The sequence below is a fragment of the Nipponia nippon genome, unplaced genomic scaffold (genome assembly GCF_047370975.1).
Source record: "Nipponia nippon isolate SJK-2023a ecotype South Korea unplaced genomic scaffold, ASM4737097v1 scaffold_4, whole genome shotgun sequence".
In the NCBI taxonomy this organism is placed as follows: Eukaryota; Metazoa; Chordata; class Aves; order Pelecaniformes; family Threskiornithidae; genus Nipponia; species Nipponia nippon.
In genome coordinates this window covers 69,409,919-69,431,868 of record NW_028262358.1, presented here as the reverse complement: position 1 = coordinate 69,431,868, position 21,950 = coordinate 69,409,919, and the positions used below count along the sequence as shown (strand labels likewise).

The window sequence follows — 21,950 nt, the reverse complement described above, 5'->3', positions numbered from 1 at the left end:
TTTTTTTTTCTGCCGAAAGGAAATAGAGAATTTTAGCATTTTGAGGATTTCCATAGGGAAATTACAGAGAAGAATTTTTCTTGTGCTGTTGCCTCTCCCAGTTGAAAAAACCTGGACAAAAAAGAGGGAGCGTGCAAAACTTCCTGTAAACCTTAGATCTCAGAAAAGTAAAGCCTTAGAAAAAAGTTAAATCTCAGAAAAGTGAAAAGGAGAGGAGTGAATATGAAAACTTTAATCCTAATCAATCCAACCACATTCAAAACAAAATAAAGGTCTCCAAAATTAAGAGAAGAATTGTGTAAAACAGTGCTTCCCCTAATGTTTTCTGGGGAAAACACACTTTGTCTTGTTCACTTGTGTTAGGCTGACATTAAGAGAGTCCTTTTCTAGTCCCTTTCCTAGGAACACATAGTTGGGAAGTTCACTGAGTTTTAGTTGGCTAAAAAAAAAGATGGAAAGATGCGAGGAGTCAGCTAGAGCAGATTCATTTCATTTGTGTTATTTACAGATACTTTCAAAATATAGTTATGTACACAATGGAACAGTGCACTCATATTAAAGCAAGTAGAATTTAGTATAATTTAATGTAATTTCTAAATAGGCACACATGCTTTTTGCTACATATGCAGTATGGTGGAGATTTCTCTGGGGGCTCATAATTTTGAGAACTTCTATGTTTGATGCCATCATGGGAGATTTTTAAAGGACCTTATTTAAAAATATCTGCACAAACACTGAAGATTTAACTCTTTCTTTTGTTCCTGGAGTATTTGCTTATCTGATATTTTTCTGGTTTCGCTTTCTAATGCCACATCTGATACCGTGGTGCCGACTGGCAAATTTGCGCTGTTTCAGTAACTATCTTTCTTACTTTTAAAAAAATTTTTAGATATATAATATAGTTAGCCTGGAAAAAATCAAAACTTACTTAAACTACTACTTTTATATCTCTTAAAAACCCCCAGATAATTCAGGTATTTCACCTTTTTAAAAAAAATTCAATAAGCTAAACTGCAAGTTGATTAATAACTCTATTATATGGCAGTCTAAAGATGACTGCTGGATATATTTAAGCTATTCAGCTGCTGTATTAGGTGCTTTAGCTTCAAAAAAGAAAGATTATACTCAACAGGGCTTGGCAATAGGGAATTACGTCTTCTTTTACAAGACCATCGATCTCAGAAAAGATTATGTGCGTATACATAAAGCACATAATTACATATTGTAGGTGGCATCTTTGTAAACCCAAATTTAACATAGAAAATTCTAGGACTGATGAATACCACATTCCAAACTTACTCCTGAAACCATATACTTTGGGTATACAAAGTACTCAGAAGGCAGTTAAGTAACTCTTAAAAGGTTGTTATTACTCTTAACCAGGAACACCTCAAAGCCCTAGTGTGTGTTACTTTGTGCTTTCAAGATCCTTGAGTAATCAGCTTTCTGTAATACCCTTTATAGATTTAAGAGAAAATATTACCCAGAGAGAGGGACAAGGGGAGCATGTGGAAATTCCTTTTTTAGCTGATAATTTTGTAGAAGCTGTTATTTCAATCCCTTGGAAAAATGTAGGAGGAAACTTTGGGTCTAGGCTGCTGGTGTTAGACTCAGGTTTTGGTATCATTATGATTTTAGAAAAATACAATTTGCATAGATACATTTGTACAGACATTTAATAAAATGCATAGATATTAAAGCAGATTAGGAGACTATAGAAAAGTTGAAATTTGCTTTTGGTGTGTTATATTCTTGTAGTTAGTTCTGGCTTGCTGGTGTTCTAGATGTACATAATCCTACTCCAGAGGATGAGTTCAACTAACTGAGCTTTTGAGACTTTCCCAGCTTTACATACCCGTGACTTCTGGGGATAAGTTTGCGCTCCTTTGATTTAAACTTTTGACAAGCAGTGGAAAGGAAGAATGCTCAGAACTTCACGTCCGTGGTCGTTGCTCCTTTCCTAACCGAATCTCCCCTTAATGTTCGCAGGTACACACTGGTGGATATTTTGCGCGCCATACTTCTTTCTTTAGAAGCCATGATAGAAGACCCCGAGCTTCAAGTGAATGGATTTGTTTTGATTATAGACTGGAGCAACTTCACCTTCAAGCAGGCCTCCAAGCTCACACCAAGCATGCTTAGATTAGCCATAGAGGGCCTTCAGGTAACCTTCTTTTCTTTCTTTTCCTGATTCTCCTTCGTTTTGCAGTTCATTACAAATCTAGGTGGCTAAAAGCACCCAAATGAAACACAAATCCAAGAACTTCTGAATAGCAAGGCTATTAACACCTTAAGGTATGGGCAGACAGACAAGCTTCAGTGGCACAAGCTAACGCATGAGCTCAGTCAGCTAAGTGCAGTAACTCCTAGTGTGTAGGCTCCTTCTTTGCCATAAATAAGAGGTAACTTTTCTGTCTTTATTCCAAAGTGGCTGGCTTCCTGTAAATTCAGATCGTAGCTTCTGCAGCAGCAAGTTAGAAGTAATCGGTTTATATCTTGTCATTTTGCACAGGGCTAATGAAATATGGGTTGCTGCTGCCATGCCAGGTTGTTTTTTTTTTGTTGATTCCATTGGAGATGGGCTCTACATAATTTGTCCTGAAAAGTGTGGGGCACTGTGATTAGGCAGTTAGCTGGGACTATTTGCTTACTGAAAGTTCAGCATGTGCTTGGGTCTTTTGCTGGGTCAGGATTAATTTGAGCAGCAGCTTCTGAGACTGAGTATACAGTGATTTAAATGTCTTTCTGGTCATTGTAAATGAACTTTACATGGCACAGGCACATTGGTGGAAAGGATACTACATAACTCTTGGCTGTCTCCTGTGATCTTTAATGCTTATTTAAATGAAAAACTAGAATCGGTAAAGTAGTTGTTTGCTGTGCAAGCTTGAGTTGCTGTGTTAAAAATACCAGTAATTCACTCCTGTGGCAGTGTGCCTTGGTTTTACAAGGACATATATTCCTTTTCTGTGATGTTTTTATAATTTATACATTTTTATTACTCATAAAACAAAATGACAGCCTTATCTGAACTTTCTTCACTTTGATATTGCTATTTTTGAAGAAACTTGTATAGTAGTAGTATGGAGTTTTGATTTAAATCTTGAAATGGCTTACCCGGTGTTCAGCCTGCTGTTGCACACAGAAGGGTAGTGACAGTCATGAGACAAAGATGTTAATTTTCATTTTGTTGTGTTTCCTTATGCAACGGTGTGATTCCATGGTCTTGACAAGTACATCAGAAGGCAGCAGTGAGATCTGTACTCTAACAGTATTGCATTTCCTTTTATTGCTTTCAAAGTTGTTTTCTTTTTTGTGCTGTTTTTCAAAGTTAGCAATTGTTTTCTTGTTTAGAACATGAATAAATACTTTAGTGGTCTTTGTTTTTAAATGGTGGTGTTTCTTCTTGGACATTAATCAGAGATGGTTATTATGAGGAGAGCTGCAGTGGATAATTGCATCTGAAAATATGATGGGTGACCTACCAAACTTCAGGTGGGCTCTGAGACTCTGTGTTCTTCTGCCATCGGTTCGTTCGTTACTGAGTTGAGGTGAAGTCCATTGGCTTAATTTACCCATGCCCCCAGCTTTGTCTGTTCGAATATCCCGAGTCTGATGGTGGCCAGAACCCAGGGCATCATTTTGTGCCCACTGTCTTCAGTCCTGTTGACTCCAGAAATGTAAAACTAGGCATGAAATGCTCCAGAATAGGGAATGAGAATGTACTGAAATGGCAAATGTGAGATAAAACTCTCCCAGTGCTCGAGGAATCGGTCCTAATCTGTGATGGGTATTGTTATTGGTAAGCAGCAACTTTTGCAAGGCCTTTTACCACAAGTCTTTTGAAGAAATCAATTAGTTGGGCTCTCATAATACAGTGTTTAATTTTCTGTGGAGAACCACTGAGGGAATGAGGGCTAACATTCTTATATTAGTAAAATTGACTGACTCTCTAGTGATATTTTCCCAGTAGTTATACTGCTTAGGGGGTTGTTTACATTTAATTTCTTTCTTTTTTTCTTTTTCTTTTACTTAGACATTTTTCTATGTAAAGATATGTTAGAATCAATGGAAAGGACTAAAGACAATTGTACTGAGCACCTTGGAGGGAGAACCTCACTTCAAAACCAAGGAAATAAGAGGAAAGCATGGTGGAAAGGTGGTACAGGGAGACCCTGGGAAAGGCACAGGTTTCTGTGCACCTTCTTGCAAGATTTCATGCCTGAAATGTTACATTCCTCCAACAGGGACTGCCTTTCTTTTCATTTTGGACAAAAATGTGTAGCGGAAACATCATTCTGAATGATGTCAAAGTAAAAAGTGCTTAGTCAGGTGGTATGAAAAAGAACAAGAACAACTCACACGCACTGTTTATTTATGATCTTTGTAAATACTCTCTGTTTAATCAGAGAAATGGAATTTACTTTGGCTTATAAGATTTAACAGGGCTCAAGATACTGAACTTTACCATTTGGGGAATTTAAATATTTGTGTTACTTGGGTGGAAAGGGACGGGGAAAGTGGGATTAGTGACCACTGAATTTGATGTTAACCAAATCCCTTTGCCTCCTGAATGAAATCTACTAAATTTGCATTATATTTACTTAGCTTCCATGGTGAGCAGAATATTCAATATGGTATGTACCAGAGAGTTGATTACAAGCTATGGCATTTCTGGGCTCTTCACAACTGCTTATTTTTTAGGAAATTGCTTTTGAAAGTAAGATAAGTAAATATATACAGTTTTCTACTGAAGACAAGTTCTGCTATATACTTTGTCTGCATATATATATTAAATGGGAGCATGAAAAGAATCATACCCCTAACTGACTTGTATACATTAGAAAAACCTCCTAGGTAGTTATTTTCAGGAAAAGAGCCTTTTGGCCTTGGAATTTTTAGTGTTAAAGGACACTGATTATCTGTAAACTAATGTGGATTTCCAGCATATCCATCCCAACAGTGCTGTACCAACCAATTGGTGCAGTGTAGGTCAGTGCTGATCTTTAGATCAAATGGTTCTGCTAGCCAAGAAGCAAAAACCTCCTGTGGAGGCTGGGGCATTCGGCTGGGACTCTTGATGCTCCAGTCCTAGCTCATACACTGGCCTTGTGCATTTGGAAAAAAGGAGCAATACTCTTCCCTGCGGATGCTGGTGGCTACAGCATTTATGTTGCTCCTTATCAGCAGGAAGGAGGATTTGCACTTAGAGCCCTTAACATCTTCTGTAGTGAAGAATAAGAACATAAGCAAATGCAACATGTAATACTCTCTATTTTCTGAGAAGGGTCTGTCTATATTAGGTGCCTAGCAGCCATGAAATCTGAGCAGAAGGAAAACATTCTTTGAGAGGTGAGACTGAAACCCATGCCCTGACTTTAGCACCTTGTGTTGGCTCTCCCTGGCATGTTCAATATGCGGGTGTTTGTGAATCCCAGTCTTCAGTGCCCAGTTCTCCCCATTCGTTGATTTCTGTAGCCAAGCACTGATTTTGGGCTTATGAAGGAGCTCATGTTACTCAGCAGCTGCGTTCCTGAAAGCAGAGAGTGTTATAGCATTGTGTGCTGCAACACCCAAGTGCCTTGAATAAGTCCCTTTCAAAAACTTTGAAGAACTTTACAAAATTTTGCTTCTTTCACCAGCAAGGGGTTACAATCTGCGTGCTTCAGCTACTTTTCCCATAGAAAGGAGAACTCTTGAGCGCTCAGAAGAAAAACACTCCTAACTTCCCATAGACAGTGATGAACTCTAAGCTCTTACCACACAAGAATGACAGCTTGATGTTATGGTCTGATAAATAGTTCTATGAAAATATCATCTCAATACATAATGTTCATTGAAAAAGCAGATCAAATGTTAGGAATTGTAAGGAAAGGAATGTAGAGCAGGGAACATGGTGAAGCTGCTGCAAAAATCTGTGCCATCACTTCCGTCTTGAATATTGTGGATGCTTCTGATTTTCTGTCTCAGAAAGACTACTGTAGGACTGGAGAAGGGCAAAAAACCCCAAAAGGTATGGGCTGGTGTCTGTATAAGGAACAACTAAGTTGGCTGGGATTCTTCTGGATGGAAGAAAAAAAACTGTGGAGGGAAACTACAGGTATCTATAAAACCGTAGGATCACAGGATAATTCAGGCTGGAAGAGTCCTCAGGAGATCAGTACGTCCAACCTCCTGCTTAAAGCAGGGTCCCTTATGAGGTCAGACCTGGGTACAAAGAAGGTCATGTGTAGCTGGAGAGAGCAGACAAGCTGCAGATGTTCTTTGTTACCTCCATTTTAAGAAATGGGCATCATCAGATGGTACTAGCAAGAGGCCTGGCTCTTCATATGACACAGTGGTTCTTTGTACAACATCCAGGTAATCTGTGGAACTCCTTGCTGTGGGAAATGCTGGGTGCTAAAAGTGTAGTTGTGTTCAGGGAAAATGGATAAGTTTGTGGAAGAGAAATGAACTGAGGATTACTAAATATGTAAAAACGACATCAAAGTTCAGAATTCCTTGTGCTGCACATAGTTGGAGATGAGGTGAATTCCAAGTGGAAATATCACATATGCTGTCTGCATTGTACCTGCTCTAGGCTTTCATTTTTGGCCTCCGTTAAGGACAGGATATGGGGTTAGATGGACTTTTGGTGGGACATAATTAAGTCAAGTGTGTATGCCCACCCCCCCTTTTCATAACCTTTCATTTTACTGCTCCTGGCACTCCCATGGCCCCTTCTGCCTGGACACTGAGCTGGGAACACTTGGGCAGAAGGAGGGAGGAGGTTCTGGGTATGATTCTTTTCTTTGTGATAGTCCTTTTATAGCTACCTATATGGGCTTTGTATTGAGTATCAAGAGAGCATGGTTTTCACAAAGCAGGTCAAAACAGTGTCAAAGACAAAAAATTCAATTTGAAAATTATATTGAAAGTTGGGATTTATTATTAACTCCGACAGACAGCTTTGAGGGTAATTATAAGTGAGCTTTGCAAATGGAAAGTTGTGGGTATGCATAAGACACTTTAACTGATTAACTGATATTTAGGATTCTAAAACCTGGAACACTAAATCCTTCTAAAATACTTGATCTCTGTTTAGCTCATAGTAGTAGTTGCATACATGACAGATTTGTTTTGCATGTTGTCACTCAGGCAGGCTGTACCTCCAAATGCTTTGCAAAACTGCGTAGTTATTGGTGGCTGAATATTAATGCTTTTCCTCAAGATAAAAAGCCAGGGAAAAAGAGATGATACACATTTAAACTGGGAGCTGAACACATGTGGACAGTCAGCATTGTTGCGGATGACAGAAGACTCTTGCTTTTAGGTTGAGGATGTTTACAGGAAGAGCGCGCGATAGTGTTGTGGAGGACAAGGCAGGTCTTTCAATGGATTGTGACTTTTTTTTTGTAACAAAGGCAGGCTTCAGAAGCTAAAACAAACTCGTTACTGTGAACATGAAAGCAAAACAGAAAGAACACTAAGACAGCATGCTTGCAGCTACTATTGCTATCCAAAACATCTTTCAAACAGCTGTTCTTGTGAGTTGTAAGGACAATATCCCCAATCAGATTTGCTGCAGCAGTGTAAGGTGGAAGTAACAGAGACCAGAGCATGTACAGTCTGGTGATGAAAGGGGCAGGACTTCCTACTCCCGTTTTCTTTAAGTATGAACTTCATCAGTATCTTACAGGGAATCTTATCTGAACATCATGCTTGGTTCATCTTTCTTTTTAGATGTCCACAGACAGTGCTTAAATTTTGCCGCCTAGTTCTGGACTACTTATATACAGCCAGCGGCTTGCAGTGTCAAGAATTCATAAGTCAGGAACTTCCAGAGCTAAGGATGCCTCTGAAAACAGTATTTTGACTTCATATAATTACGTGCTCACATGCTCTGTGCGGTGCATAAAGTTGTTAATAATGAGCTTAAGGAACAGTTACTCAGTACTAGTAATGAGCATCAGTGAGCAGCAAACCACAAAAAAAGAGCTTTAAATGTCTTTGCATCCAAACTTAAAGCCATAGAAAACACTCATTCAGTGCTGGAGTTTTCCGCCAGTTTTTGAGAATAGAGTCCTGACACTTCACATAGTGCTTGGGAGGATATTAAAAAGTAGCAAGCTCAGGCTTTTAATGGGAGTATCTTCTGCTTTCAGGAGGGCTAGTAAATCATGTGGGTGCTTTCATTCAGTTTTTTGTCAAAGAATTAAGCTGTTTGTAAATGCTAGAGTCCCCTGAGCCCAGGAATGTGCTTGTAAACAGCACAATTTCGTACCAGTTCAACTCATGCTCTGTAGCAGCAGCAGAATGGGATATTTTTCCTGAGCTTGTTAGTTTACAAGAGTTTGCATATATTTGATCTTCTCTACTTGTAAAAAGGCCATCAAAAAGGCTTGCCAGCAATTTACTGTGGAAACAGGGTGGGTTGGAAGTGATCGTTAGTTCTAGCTCCTCACCTGCTGTCTGGATGGGCTTAACCTGCCTGGTGAGAAAGGACTTCATGGCTGGAGCTCGAGTTCAGTTTCTTACAGGCATGTCTGTATAGACATAGCCATCATTCAGTGTGGTCCCAGCTGTTAACCTGTTGTCTGAAGACAGAATAATTAATTTCCTTGCCAGATTCTTTTATGATGCTCATCAATAAAAAACCATTGAATGCCTTTCAAGTGGTAATTTTATTCTCACAAACATACTTTTAAGATGAGGGGATACTATTCTCTCTTCTTTTTTTCCAGCTGAGAGCTATTCCACTGAAAGATTACTGTTAAAAGTAACTGCTAATTTGGGGTGCCCACTGTGACAGGCCATGGTCTGATTTTCGGTCACCTTTTATATGTTCAGAGTCCAGCTGCCATTTATTTTTGATCAGGTGCATTCAAGACTTCTAAAGTCTTGATCCTGAACCCCCAAGCCAGGAGCCTGAATTCTAGCATGGCCTAAATTTAGAGCTCCCCATCAGATGCTCTTTGAATGCACGTAACGCTGTGTGGGCTACTGCCTCTTTGAAAGAAATAGTAAGAAGCAGTAAAGTGAACTCCCCTTTCACCCCCAGAAACTCTGCTCTGTGGCATCTTACTGAAAACTGCAAGGATGCTTAATGGAGTTAAATATCCACCAGCCAAACACTGCCACTGGAGCTAGCAGAGTAACTGCCTGCAGTAGGTTGTCATCCTCCATGTGAACCCGCACGAGAAAGAGAGTGGGAACTTTGCCAGTGTTTTGCAGATATTTGCTGTAAGCGAGGCGTGATTAGTTGTAGGGATCTTGGCTTTTGTTCTAACTGGCACAGACTCTTCTGCCTGTTCCTCCTGCCCTTTTTCCTCTGAGCAGCTTTTGTTCCAGTCTTACTGCTTCCCCAGTTCCTCATCCCGCTCCTGTTGATATTGCCTTGCTTCGTACTAGTCTTCACTGATGTGGTTTTTTTTGTCTCAGTGTCCGGATGTCATGCTCCAAAACCTTAGTCACAGTGGGTGATTGCACGGCATGTTGAGTTCATCTTACAGACTTGCTTAAGCGATTTCAGCCTTTTGTAGTCTCACTGTCCAAATGCTCTCCTCATCTGGCATCTAATCAGCTTCAAATCTCCCAACTTCAAATCTCCTCTTAACCAGTGTTCCCACTGCTCTTCGCACCAGTCTGGAAAGTAGCACTAGAAGGTGAGTCCTGATCTGTTCACATATCAAGTGAGTCCTCTAGCCACCAGGCTATTAAGTAAACAGTCCTTGTAGTTCGTCAGACTGGAGCTGGTCTGTTTGGTATATACGACTCAGTGCTCATGGGGCCAGGCAGGAGATGTTGGGAGCTTCTGGGGAGGTAGTGGAATGACATGGCATGATCTGGGAAAAGAAGATTTTTTTGTATCTGAAGTTTTCTTCTACTTCAACAAAGTAGACATGGTTAGTGTAGAAGCCAATGAAAATGCTCATAGTTGACATTTTTTGATCAGTTCCGTCAACAGAGAAAAACATCCAATTAAAATTATTGCAACTTGAGAGAAAGAAGAGTTTCTTCTTGTATATGCAGACTGCCTCTTTGATGAGCTTTTGCTAAATGCTTACCACTTTTCTGTTTTATTTCTTTTTATTGGGAAACTGAATCTATCTGTATTAAATAAAGATAGTGACTAAATTGTCCTGATTAAGCTGAAAAACTAGTATTATGCTAAGGTGAGTGGCACCAGCATGAGAAAAAAAGGGCTTGTAGCACAAACTTAGTGTAGGGAGTTAACTCTTGGCACTGTGATTGATTTTCTGTTGTCTCTGGTAGGCCACAGTTCAACAACTATATGGTTATGACCATTCCTCAGCTTCAAAATAGATAATTATTTTTGGAAGTGATTTTTCTCAGCCAAGATCTAAATATTTCTCTTCGCTTCAGTATCTTAAGGCCATGAAGGGAATAAATAGTATTCCTTCTCGTAAGGTCACTCAGAAATAAAACTAATTTGTTCTAAATCGTAACGTCAGAGCCAGAAAACATGTTTTAAGATCATAGTTCACCTTTCTGCTAAGGCAAGATTATCTCATGCATTATATTTTCTAGTACTTCACACAGTTTAATTTAAAGTCTCGAAGGCAAGTCTGGCACATTCTTTGGAAACCTTTCTATGACTGCTTGCTCTTCAGATTTCCCCTCGGCGTTAATCCTCATTTTTCTTTTCCAAAACGTCACCTCCTATAAAACCCTTTGCTATTTCACCACGTGCTGTTTGGCCTAAAGCAGGAATTGGTGTGTGTCTCTCAGTAACCCAAAGAAAGGAATTGTTTGATGGAATATCTATCTGCAACAGCAATGATCTGGAATCAGGACCTGGAGACTTTCCTCCTGTCTTGTTTGCCACTGGAGATGGTGAGATGTGAAAATCAGTGGGATCCTCTTTATTTGGGCAGCTTAAATTTACTTTTTTTTGATATTGTCCAAATTGCTTATGTTATCAGTCCATTTTATATACACATTTTTCAGGTTTATTTCATAAGGATATGCTGGATCATTTTTGGAATTATTTTCTGAAATCAGTCTAACCTTTTTTTTCTGTGATGCTCATAAATCCTCTGTGATCTTATCAGGCTGTGCGCAGTTAGCTTTATGTTGTCTTCAGTACATACTGCCTTTGCACATAGTCCCTGTGATATCAGCTAAGCCTTCAGTGCTCGTTCCCCAAAACAATACAGTATAATTTTTTGTGATTTTTGTTTATATTTATTAGGAAGTGTTCAGCTTCTATGACAATTGTTTTTATGAATCCAATTTGACTTTGGTTATAAGCAAAATTTTGACTTTGGTTATAAGTGATTGCCATGCAGGAAAACACTGCTGTGATATTTCACTAATGCTGAAAAACAAATGTGGACACTTCTCTAGGGGGAAGCACCATAAAAATGTGAAATTGTATGACTGGTGATGGTTTCTCTCATTTAATGTTTCATAATCATAAGAAAATTCAGACAATTCAATTCTCATAAGTTTTAATAGGCACAATTATGTTTAAATAAGTGCTGCTGTAGTGATTTAAAGTAGTTCAGGAACTGAAAGTTTAGATTTATAACATAAAGAAAATTATATTTCTTAAGGAAAAATTAAGTACAAACTCTTTCTAAAACATAATACTCCAACTTGCATAATGTATTTTTTTCAAAAAAACCCACACCCAAACGCCAGGCAACATGCATTTCTCCAGTCATTTCCTGCATATTTTGCAAAGATCAGAATAAGTTCTTAAAGAACATTTCTAACTTTTTAATTATATGGAATGGGAAAAATAGTGCTTGTAATCTTTTCCAGTGTCTTCTGTAATAAAAAGGATCGAGCGCTAATGTTTTGTCTGTACATAATAAATATCCAAACATGGATATGGGCTGAAATCTGAGGTGGCTGCACATATCATCCTATTGGTGGAAATTTGGGTGGACATTCAATCCAAAAAAATGAATGTAACTCCAGCGCCTGACACTGAGAAAGTCTTATGTCAGCATCTCACTCAGAACAGTTCTGGCTATGTCGGGGTGCTTGCTGTTTGTCATGGGTTACATTTTATGTTGTCCCTCACACTATAGGCTTGAGTGCTGACTATAAAATGTGTATTCAGCCCCCTTATTTTATGGGACTGACTCCAATACCACACAGTGGCATTGGAAAATAAAATCTTTAATCAGTGGTTAAAGATTGTATTTTCAAATGTATTTGTTAATTTCTTGCTCTTTTAAGTTCATTCTTAAGAATCTGTTATGTCTGTTACAATAATTTTGGGGAGGGCTTTCTGTCTGAGTAGCACTGGATTTCAACCCTTTGCACTTCCCCCACTGAAAACGTTTTCTGGAAGGAGAAAGTGGTTCTGCTGTGATTCAGGAGAGGGCCTCCCTAAAGGCATGTTTAAACTGCAGTTGTCATTAATTCTTACCTGATAATGCACTGAATGTGCCTCATTACCTACAAAATCTTCCGAGTTTGTTGGGAGGTGCCTTCATCCTGCACTAAGCTATTTGACTGAAAGTATCATTTAGAGCACTGCATCTTATGGCTGGAAGCCACCACGCTAAGTATGAAGGATCCAGGATAAATCATCAAGTACTGGTAGTTCTCCAGCGTTCTTCTCACAAATTCTTTTCAAGGTACAGCCAGTCCTCTGAGGTCTGTGATGGATCCTTCAGACCTTCATACAAAAAAACCCCATAGAGTATACTCCAGACACCAGTGAATGCATATATTTAAACAGTGGATACATCCAGTAATTCAAGTGCAGTAATTAAAAGCCTAGCCTTTGCAGCAGGGATTTTTTACCTGCAGGAGAGTCTATGGTGAAAATGTAGTTTCATTTTGGGAGGAAGATGGAGAAGATTTTGAAGGGTAGTGCTTAACAGAGGAGAAAAGAGGACAGAAAGGATGTTAGGAGAAGACAGGATAGTTATGATAGGGCAGGGTGTAGGGCAGAGTGGAGACGCCATTCAGATTAGATTTTGAAACGTTTCGAAGTAGACAATTCCATTTCCTATTTAATGTTTCCAATCTCATTGAGTAAAATGTCATTTCTAAAACAAATTTTTAAAAGCTATACTGCCATACCATTACAAAATGAAGATTAACATTTTTGAAGTCATAGCTGACATACACCTGCAATAATTAGCCTATATCATACCACCAAATATTATCAGTCCCCTCTAGTTTTATCAGTAAGCACACCACCACTACATGGTGACTTTGACAGACCACATGTGCCTTGCTACTGTGTTCCTCCTCAAATCCTTACTTCACTTTCCAGAAGAATTATATGGGTTAGCTGCATACCTCCAGCAACATATTTCCATTATGAGGGGATGCAGTTAAATAGTTGTGATTGATGAGCATTTATATATCAATGAGGAACTGGCTGAGCCCCTTAACCACTTATTTTCCCATCCTTTATCTTTGAGGGTTTTAGAGATGCAGAATTACAGGCAAGGTTTGATGTGTGTTTTGGGCATTAGATGAGCTCCATTGGGTCATGCTTTTCAAAGCTTTTTGTTAGGAATATTGAGCAATTGATTTTCACTGGAAAACCTGAGGGCATCTTCATACTATTGCTATCAGTATGATCCAATTCTGTTCTCCACAGAAATTCAGCAGGGGTGCAATTTAATGAGACCAGTGAAAGGAATCTGACCGCTCTATTTATAGCACACTAATTGATCACAGTAGCCATGATAGGAGGAAACTTCACAGAAAATCAATGCTGTATCAAATGAAAGTAGCACTCAAGCCTTTAAAGAGAGCTGCATGGAAAGCCAATTAAGAATGAATCCATTTGACGATCCATGGGAACAACTTGGACCATATGTGTTCTTACTTTACGCTGTAGGAATGAAATCACACTGAGCAGCACCTTACTTGCAAGGTGAGCCTTATTATATATTTTCTTCTTCATCCTGTTGATATTCTGTCCCATTAAATCTTCTTGATGAATTGTTTTACTTTCATATGGCAACTGTAAACGTCTTCTTTTAAGAGCTCCCCTTTGACAATCTTATGCTTTTTTGTAATGAGCTGTGATGTCCCTCCCTGAGGATGGCAGCCACACTGTGCAGCAGAACTGCGCAGCCTCTTGGCTGCATTTCCAGGATTCAGGCACAGTCCCAGGTCTCAGGGCTTTCACTTAAATGCAGGGAGAAGGTGGTCCATCTATTTCCATTCTTATTCCTGTCATCCAAATACTTGTCATCGTAGTGAATACACAAAGCATAACTTGTGTTCTTGTGTTCGTACATACACAAAACTTTTACCTCTTCTAAAAAAGATGGCAAACACAGCGAGGGGGAGAATCACTACTTGTGCCTTACATGCAAAGCTGTCCAAGCTAGTAATGTGTGTCTCCTTTCTTCCAATGCTTAAATGTGCTTGCAATTAAATGGATAAAAACCTTGTTTCATTTTGTGACATGTGGGATACAGTGCTTACGTTCATTTTCTAAAGAAGAATGCACATAGTTTTTTTCAGTAGGATAATCAAAGGCATGGCATCATGAAGTAGCTGCATGAATAATTCTGTTTTTCTGCTGATGAATGGGAAAGGAGTAAATAATCTGTACCTTACATGAACAATTAATTTCTGTGGGCTAAATTTATGTAACACCAATAGCTAAGCATATTAATGGTGCTACATTTTCTGTTCATTCAGTTTTGAGCATATGTAGTGGCATGGAGTTGTGGCTTAATTAGCTAGATGAATAATGTTGGAAATATTGTCAATTATCAATATGGTCTTCATCTTTCTGTAAGCTCCAACTGGGAATCCAGTTCCCAATGACATCAGCAGTTGCTGTGGTGAACTTCTATAAGCTAGTCTTTAATCTTCCATTAAATCACAGGCTAGGAAAGCAGACATGAGGACTGAGATGAAAAAAACATGCATTTGCAGCACTGATGTCTTCTCTGGAAAAAAAAAAAAAAAGCAGGCATGCCTCTGTTTTTGGAAAAAAAAGATAATTTGCTGCATCTGTGAGCACACTTTCTCAGCGACATATATTGTCTAAACAACACTGTGAAAGAAGAATTTGCAGGATATAAACTGAGATGAGATGTGTGGGGCTTGAGAGAGGTCAAAATCAAATATGACACTAGGGCCTGAATATGATGGACGGCTCGGCTCTGTTATGCGCAGTGTTTGAGAATAGAAGTAAGGGTGGCAAATTTGGCAGCTCTTCTTCTAGCTACATTGGGCTTTAGCTGGACATTTTTCAGAGCAACAGGCTGCGATTTTAATTTGTTGTACAGGAGGGGGCTGGAGAAGAGAAGTCTCCATGTAAGCTACCAGCACAGAGATGATGGCTGACACATGGGGAAAAGAGAAAGGGACTGAGGGCAGAGCAATTTGTGGCCCATGTGAAGGAGGGTGGATTAGGAGTGTCTTTTGAGAAACAACTCCAAGCTGGGAGGGCAAATGGAAACTGGGTTGTGACTGACAAGCCCATGAATGTTTGGTGCACTGAGCTGACATTGGAAGAGTAGAAATATCTATGTCACTATTAAAGGACATAAAGGTGCCATCTAAAGCTTTCATTGTGGAACAACCCCCCAAAATAGCAGTTTGGGTCAGTATGTAACTGTCTCATTCTGTGCTATTTTGTCTAATAAGAGAAAATTCTTCCCCATGAATGTTAACATGCTTATGCCATTACAGCATGGTGGCTGTAAGAATACCATCACTGTTACTGGCACAGGTCTTCTCAGCAGTTCATTTCTGCCCAGGTCTTGGTCTACCAATGCAAAGCTCTGTCCCCTGTCTCCTTGTCCTAAATCAGTCCTGGCCCCTGACTGGGACCAGATATTGAGCCAGTGCTTCCCTGTGTTTGCTCACTCTGTGGTGTGGCTACTTTTAGGGAAAAGAAGTGCAATTGCAATTTCATATTTGTTTTCCTACACTAGAAATGGGAAAGCCATAATCTTACACTTTGGAAATGGAATAGATTTTAAAGAGGCAGTAGGGAACAGAGCTACAAGTGCTTTGTTTTATTTTGCAAATACATTAGATGAAAAAAAACAGAAAATGAAGAAGCAGAATCTGGAGGGTTTGGGGTTTTTTTTACAGATTTTAAAGTTGGGATTGATTTCCTTTCAAGTCATGAAGTCTTGCTCACAAAGCTTTTATGCTTTCCCTGAGGCTTTCCCTTCCTGTAAAGTTTTTTGACAATTTTAGCTTAGTCAAAAGTAGTACACTAAGCTGTAATTTATGTTGCCAAGCATTATTTCCCAAGGCCCTGCCTTCTCACACATAGGAGCACACTGGTGAAACTGCAGAATAGAATTATCTTTGCCCAGGTCACAAAAAGAGAAGTTGTCCCTGAGAGCACTCTGTCATGTTTTCCTACCAGCACCAAGTTCACAATTATGTCCTTGAAAAATACCATTTGCAGGGATGACAGACTGTCACAGGGCTGCGACATAGGTTATTGCTGTGAGATGGGAGCCTTTTGGAGTTCTTCTGAGTCACTGGCACCATCTGTCCCTCTTCCTGAGGTAAGGCTGGATGGAGTGAGTGGAGCCCTGGCATGCCGTTCAGCTCTTTATTTGGCATTCTCGAGCTTGCATCAGTCGCAGGCTGATGGGGAGGTTGGTTTAGGATAACTTGCTTTGTTCCATGTTCTGCAGCAAACCCTGGGCATAATCTGCTTTGATTCACATACTGTATTGCAGGAGACAGGTTTTGCTGCAAAGCAGACGGTTTCAAAATGATTGTTTTTACTATTAGTGCATCACATTGGGCTAGGTGTTGCTTGCTTCTCACCCCTCCTTTTTCAGAAGCTTGATTTTCTTTTGAACACACAATAAAAACTAAAAAGGGGATTCAGTCAGATTCAGTCAGGATTCACACAGACCGCAATTCTGGTCACCCAAATAGCGTCAGCCTGGTTTCCTTCTCTGCTTTTACTGGTGGAAGATGTGTTCCTGTCCTTTCTGTTTTGGATTTGATCCTTTCAACATGGAGTGAAATTCACAGCCCTGGACTCATCAAACCCAAATTGATCAAAAAAGCCCAACCCTTAAATTGAATAATTTTTAGGCAACAAAAAGCGTGGTAGTAGACTAGTAAAGATAAATGGGTCAGGTTCCACACAATCAGGTTCCACGTGTGTGGGAAGACATGGTAAGTGTTGGTCTTTCAGTGGAAGCCACGGTGTTAGAGGAGAACAGGATCTTACAGATAATCCCAAGGATGTGAGCTTACTAGCTGAGTGCTTTGTGGGGATCGCTGCAACACTATAGAAGATAAAAACTGAGAGAATTTGAGCTTACTGCTGTTAGTGGGCTTTCAGCTAAGTAGTATGATGAGCAAGGCTTGGCCATGGAAGATAGAATGAGTGGAAGGACGTGCATTTTGGCACAGCGATGACAGTGAAATGCACGTAGGTAAAGGGACTTCTACAGGGAGGATGTTCAGTGGGAAAAGAGCAGGGAATAAGGGCTGAAGTCTTTGAGGTGGTGAAAGGTGACCTACAGCACTGAAACCTCGGGAGGACAGTTTGCACGGAATGGGGAGACTGGGGAGGAGGCAGAGAAAATGGGTAATGCAGCAACTGAGGGCATCCTGTTTCTTGACCATTAACAGTAAAATAGAGGTGGGATGAACAGTGAGTTATTTTACAGTGAAAGGTACTGTAATGCATTTATATGCTAAAGAAAAGGAGAAGGAGGGGTGAAAATAGGAGCTGTCACTGCAAGAAAATGTCATGAGGAGTACAATTAGAGGAGTTAGTGCTGAAAAGTAAAATCTACGGGTTGTTTCCCAGGTAGCAGGTGAGCGTGTCGGGGGCAGGCGAGGTCCAGGCTGTGGAGTGGGACTTGAGGACAGAGGTTCATGTCTGTGTGTGCCATTTGTTTTGCTCTCATTTTCAGAGTCCTAAAATAGATCTTGTTTCCCTTAGTATTACATAACAGTGAGTCAAACCCAGCTTTTAAATATCTTTAATTAGTTTTGAACAATCACATTTCTAGTTAACACATCTAAGCTGATCTCCATCCTTGCAGAAAAGGCTCAAAGGTTACCTCAGTGAGTGTGCAGGTGCCTTTCATCAAAACTGATCCAAACCTCTGTCATCCTTTTCTGTCCTCTTGAGCTACACAAGACACTCCAGTGTAGGAGGACCAAACTTTTCTGTCCATAATGCCAGTGTCTTTCTGTGTCTGACATCTATCTTTATGCTTTCTTTTCCCCTATGCCCATCCGTAGGCTCCTGCAAGCTCTGGTGCCCTGTGAGCCCTGCAGCTTTGGAGGGCTGGCGGCAGTCGCCTGTCCATGGAGATCACCAGAACTGGTGTCAATTTGATGCAGATTTAAACAAAGCTAGGCATGCCAGGTTGGACAGAGAGTTACTTGCTTGAACTTCAGAATTTTGGCTTCTGGTTTGATTCTTGCTTCAGGCATAGTTTCAGATCCCATATCTGAAGAAAAAATATCATCTCTACCTGGCTGGGAGCCATGTCCTGGGCAATGCAGCATGATCTTCACTGGGAATACTTTTCATCTGCTGCAATGGTAGATGATGCGCTTACTTGTCCACATGCGTTGATGCTAAATAGCATCTGTAATTTTTGCTGCTTTGTGTAGTACTGAAAAACATACCCCAGTATGATAGATGTGGATCAGGGAAGAGTCTTATTTTATGTGGACTATATAAAACTATATACAGCCTGCTAATCATGCCACAATGCTTTTATTTTATAAACTTGGTGCTCTAGTGGAATGCACATGGCAAGCTTTTTGCAGTGATTCTGTCACCACTTGTTTTAACAAAAGCACTTCAGAAAAGATAATTTAATTTTTTGTGAACGCATCTGCATCTGTATTTACTTTTGTGTCAAAAAAACACAGTAAGGGAGAGCTTTATTCCAAAAAATAAAATACTTGTAAATTGATTTTACTTTTGTGAAGTACAAAACCATGAAAAGGTCTTGATCACATTACTTATTTACAATGAATTCAGCTTCTCTGTTAGTCTAGCTCCTATTCCCATTGGGGCTGTGCTGTTCACCCTGCTGATGATAGGAGATAAATCGTTCTTACTAATATGCTTATGAAGCCTCTTATACAGAAAAAGCATTCAGTAGATAATAGTGGAGAACTGTTTCCAGACACGTACGTTGTTTTGAAAAAGAAGAATCTCACAGCCCAGATGAGTTACTCTTTAAGGCCATCAGAAATAACTATTGGTGTCAACATTTACAACCCTGAATGTGGATTATTATTTACTTTGGATTTGTTAATTGTATAATCAGACTGGGCCTGATTCTCATCTGATGCAGAGTCCAGCTCCTCAGAAGCCCTTAGTTACATTGCTGTAGCTGAGGTTCTCCAAAACCCCTGTGTGTTCTCACCAGATCCGCTGGTCATTAAGCACCGGTGTCCCTCGCTTGCGGATGATGTTCAGAGCTGGGCTCTTTCTGCTCCCTCGCTTTCCCCAAGTACCAAGTTCATTATTGATTCCAGTCTTCTAAGGCTGAAACCTTTGAGTTACCTACTGAGTTAATGGGAATATGACAGAACTTACTTACTTACTTAACACTTATCTTAAATATACAGCACATTGCTCAGTCCTGTAGGAAAGGAACTGGCATGTGAAGACCTGATGGGTAAGTGAGTAACGATTATAAAGTATTTTGCTTGGAGAATTGTTTACATCTTGCAGCCATTTCTAGTCTGTATTTCTGACTGTACAGAATGTGGACAACAGAAGTTTAAACAACAGATAAAATGAACAGAAGCATTTGTGTGATACTAATTTTCTGAAAAAACCCCTATTCAGTAGAGGTGACTATATTGGATGGAAGCAGGTCCCAGGACTCCTTAATATGTATTTATACAATAGACCTCATAGTGCTTGAGTAGCCACACTGTTTAATTAGTGGTATTTAAAAGGTTTAATCTGTGTAATCAATAGAATTGAAAAGGTCTATAGCTTACATTTGAAAGTGAATATGTTTGCTTTGTATGAGACATCATAATTTAAAATTAATTCATATTTTCATGGGTTTCTTGCTGTTTTATAATGGGCAGCTGCCAGTGGAGAATGTCTCTAAGAGAGTGTAACTATGTCTGTACTAATAAACTAGACATGCCCAGGGCTGCTCCCTACTGCTGGAGTGCCTATGTCCTGGCTATTAAAGTTTTGTTATCCTAAAGAGATAGCTACAATCCAAAGAGGATTTTGGGAATGTGCCTGATTTGTGCTACCTTCCAAATTGTTTGGGAGAGTGCTAGGTGGCTTTGCCTTGCTCTAACAGTTTCACAGTATAGATAATTGAGTTTCTCCTCTGTGAATGCTTCAGGGTACTGTTAAATACCCAGTATAGATGCTGCTTGGGTTTGGTAAAACATTATTTTGTGTATCTTGGTATTTCCTCTGGTACATTTTAATAGAGCAAGGCCTGTCTTCGTAGACAGAGATTGCAGAGTACACCTGATGCAGTCAAACTAGTGCAAGTCCCCAGTGAGCTCAAGTGAGTGAGCTGTATACAAAGAGCATTGCTTTGGCGATCTTTGCACTCACCCTTGCAGGCTGGTGGGGCAGGACTGGAATGTCACAGAGTTGAGCTGAGCAGACCCACTTGCTGTTAACTTTTATGGATCTTTTCAGTGTTAAGTGTTCGTAGTGATGACACGATCACATCTTGCATCGAATAAATTGTCGTGTCTGGTGTTTTTCAATGCTCAGTGACACTTTGAGGCAGCTGAATGCTGCAGTAAAAACACTGGAGTCAGTTGAAAGTATAGAGAGAATTTAGGTAGGCAGAATGAGATTACTTGAGTTGTTATTTGACCAAGACATTGGGGTTAATCCTTCTACTTCTACAATGGCACCATGGGACTTTATACAACCAGAAGTGGCCAAGACCTCAGTTGCTTTTTTTCTGCTGAAAGGTGGCAGCTGCAGCGGGCGCACCGAGCCTGTTCGATTGTGCTGAAGCTTTGGGGCAGAGTTGAGTCCAAAGCAGAGGAACAAGTTACTGAAGTGCCAACCGCTGTCGTGCAGCACTGCGGCTTCCACCTGGAGATCAACCTGCATGGCCTCGCTTTGCAGGGTGAGGTCTGTCAGAGTCACAGAGCTGGGCGATGAAGTTTCCAGCAGCGTAACAGCTCAAAATAACAAAGCCATCTGTTTGAATACTGAGGATCTCTTGGGAAACAGGGGTAGTGTTTACCTGTAATTTATTTCATCACGTACCTCTCCACATCGGATCTGCATGAAATTCAATTTCTGATCCTGGTGTAAGCTTGCATTTTGTATGATCATGGCAAATAACAGAGTGGAATCTGTTAGTATAGCTCCAAGGTGCTGCATTCATATGCACAAAAACAAGGGCATTGTAGTTATTTTAAAAATTTAAGCAGAAACATTATAACTTTTGACACTAGAGCCTTTCTAAGAGTAGTTGCAAATTTTCCATCAAGATTAAATGAAAATGTTTATGTGAAGTGTCTCCCTTCTAGAGATTTTTTCTTTCCTTAGACAAATGTCAAATGGGGCAAAACTGAAATGTTTCGGTTTGGGAAGGCTGCCAGTATTGAGTGGAGCATTCAGACACTTCACGTCCCCATTTACCTCTAGGCTGTATCTGTTCCTGTCTCCAGGAGAGACTACTGTGCATCGTAGGAAAAATATTTCAACCAAGTAACATTGTCTTTGTAAGGAAATGGAAGCTTAGAGCACTCAAACTACAGCTCCTAGGGCAGAAGTAATATCTAGCAAGCATTTTGAGATGATTTCCCTGCTTTTTTTTTTTTACATCTACCTTCCTCCCCTCCATCCTGTATTTCAGTGAACTCAAATTCTAAGGTTCCCTTGCCTTTTGTATACTGGCAGATTTAGCTGCTGCATGCTTATCACAAAACACTTAAATATTCATGCTGCTTTTAATTTTAGTGCTGAAAGGCTGTAGTGGATACGATGATGCAGGAATTTGGGTACAGAAAATGGAAGACTTTTTAATGCTTCAGCT

At 39.9% G+C, this 21,950-nt stretch overlaps 1 protein-coding gene across 1 annotated transcript in view; it reads left to right on the top strand.

The window, feature by feature from the left end:
- The window catches only part of CLVS2 (clavesin 2), a 50,738-nt gene that overhangs the window by 8,891 nt on the left and 19,897 nt on the right, over window positions 1-21,950 (top strand). Inside the window, exon 2 of the mRNA XM_009460781.2 lies at window positions 1,990-2,164. Coding sequence (XP_009459056.2) covers window positions 1,990-2,164 — 175 coding nt within the window. The remainder of the gene's footprint in view (window positions 1-1,989; window positions 2,165-21,950) is intronic.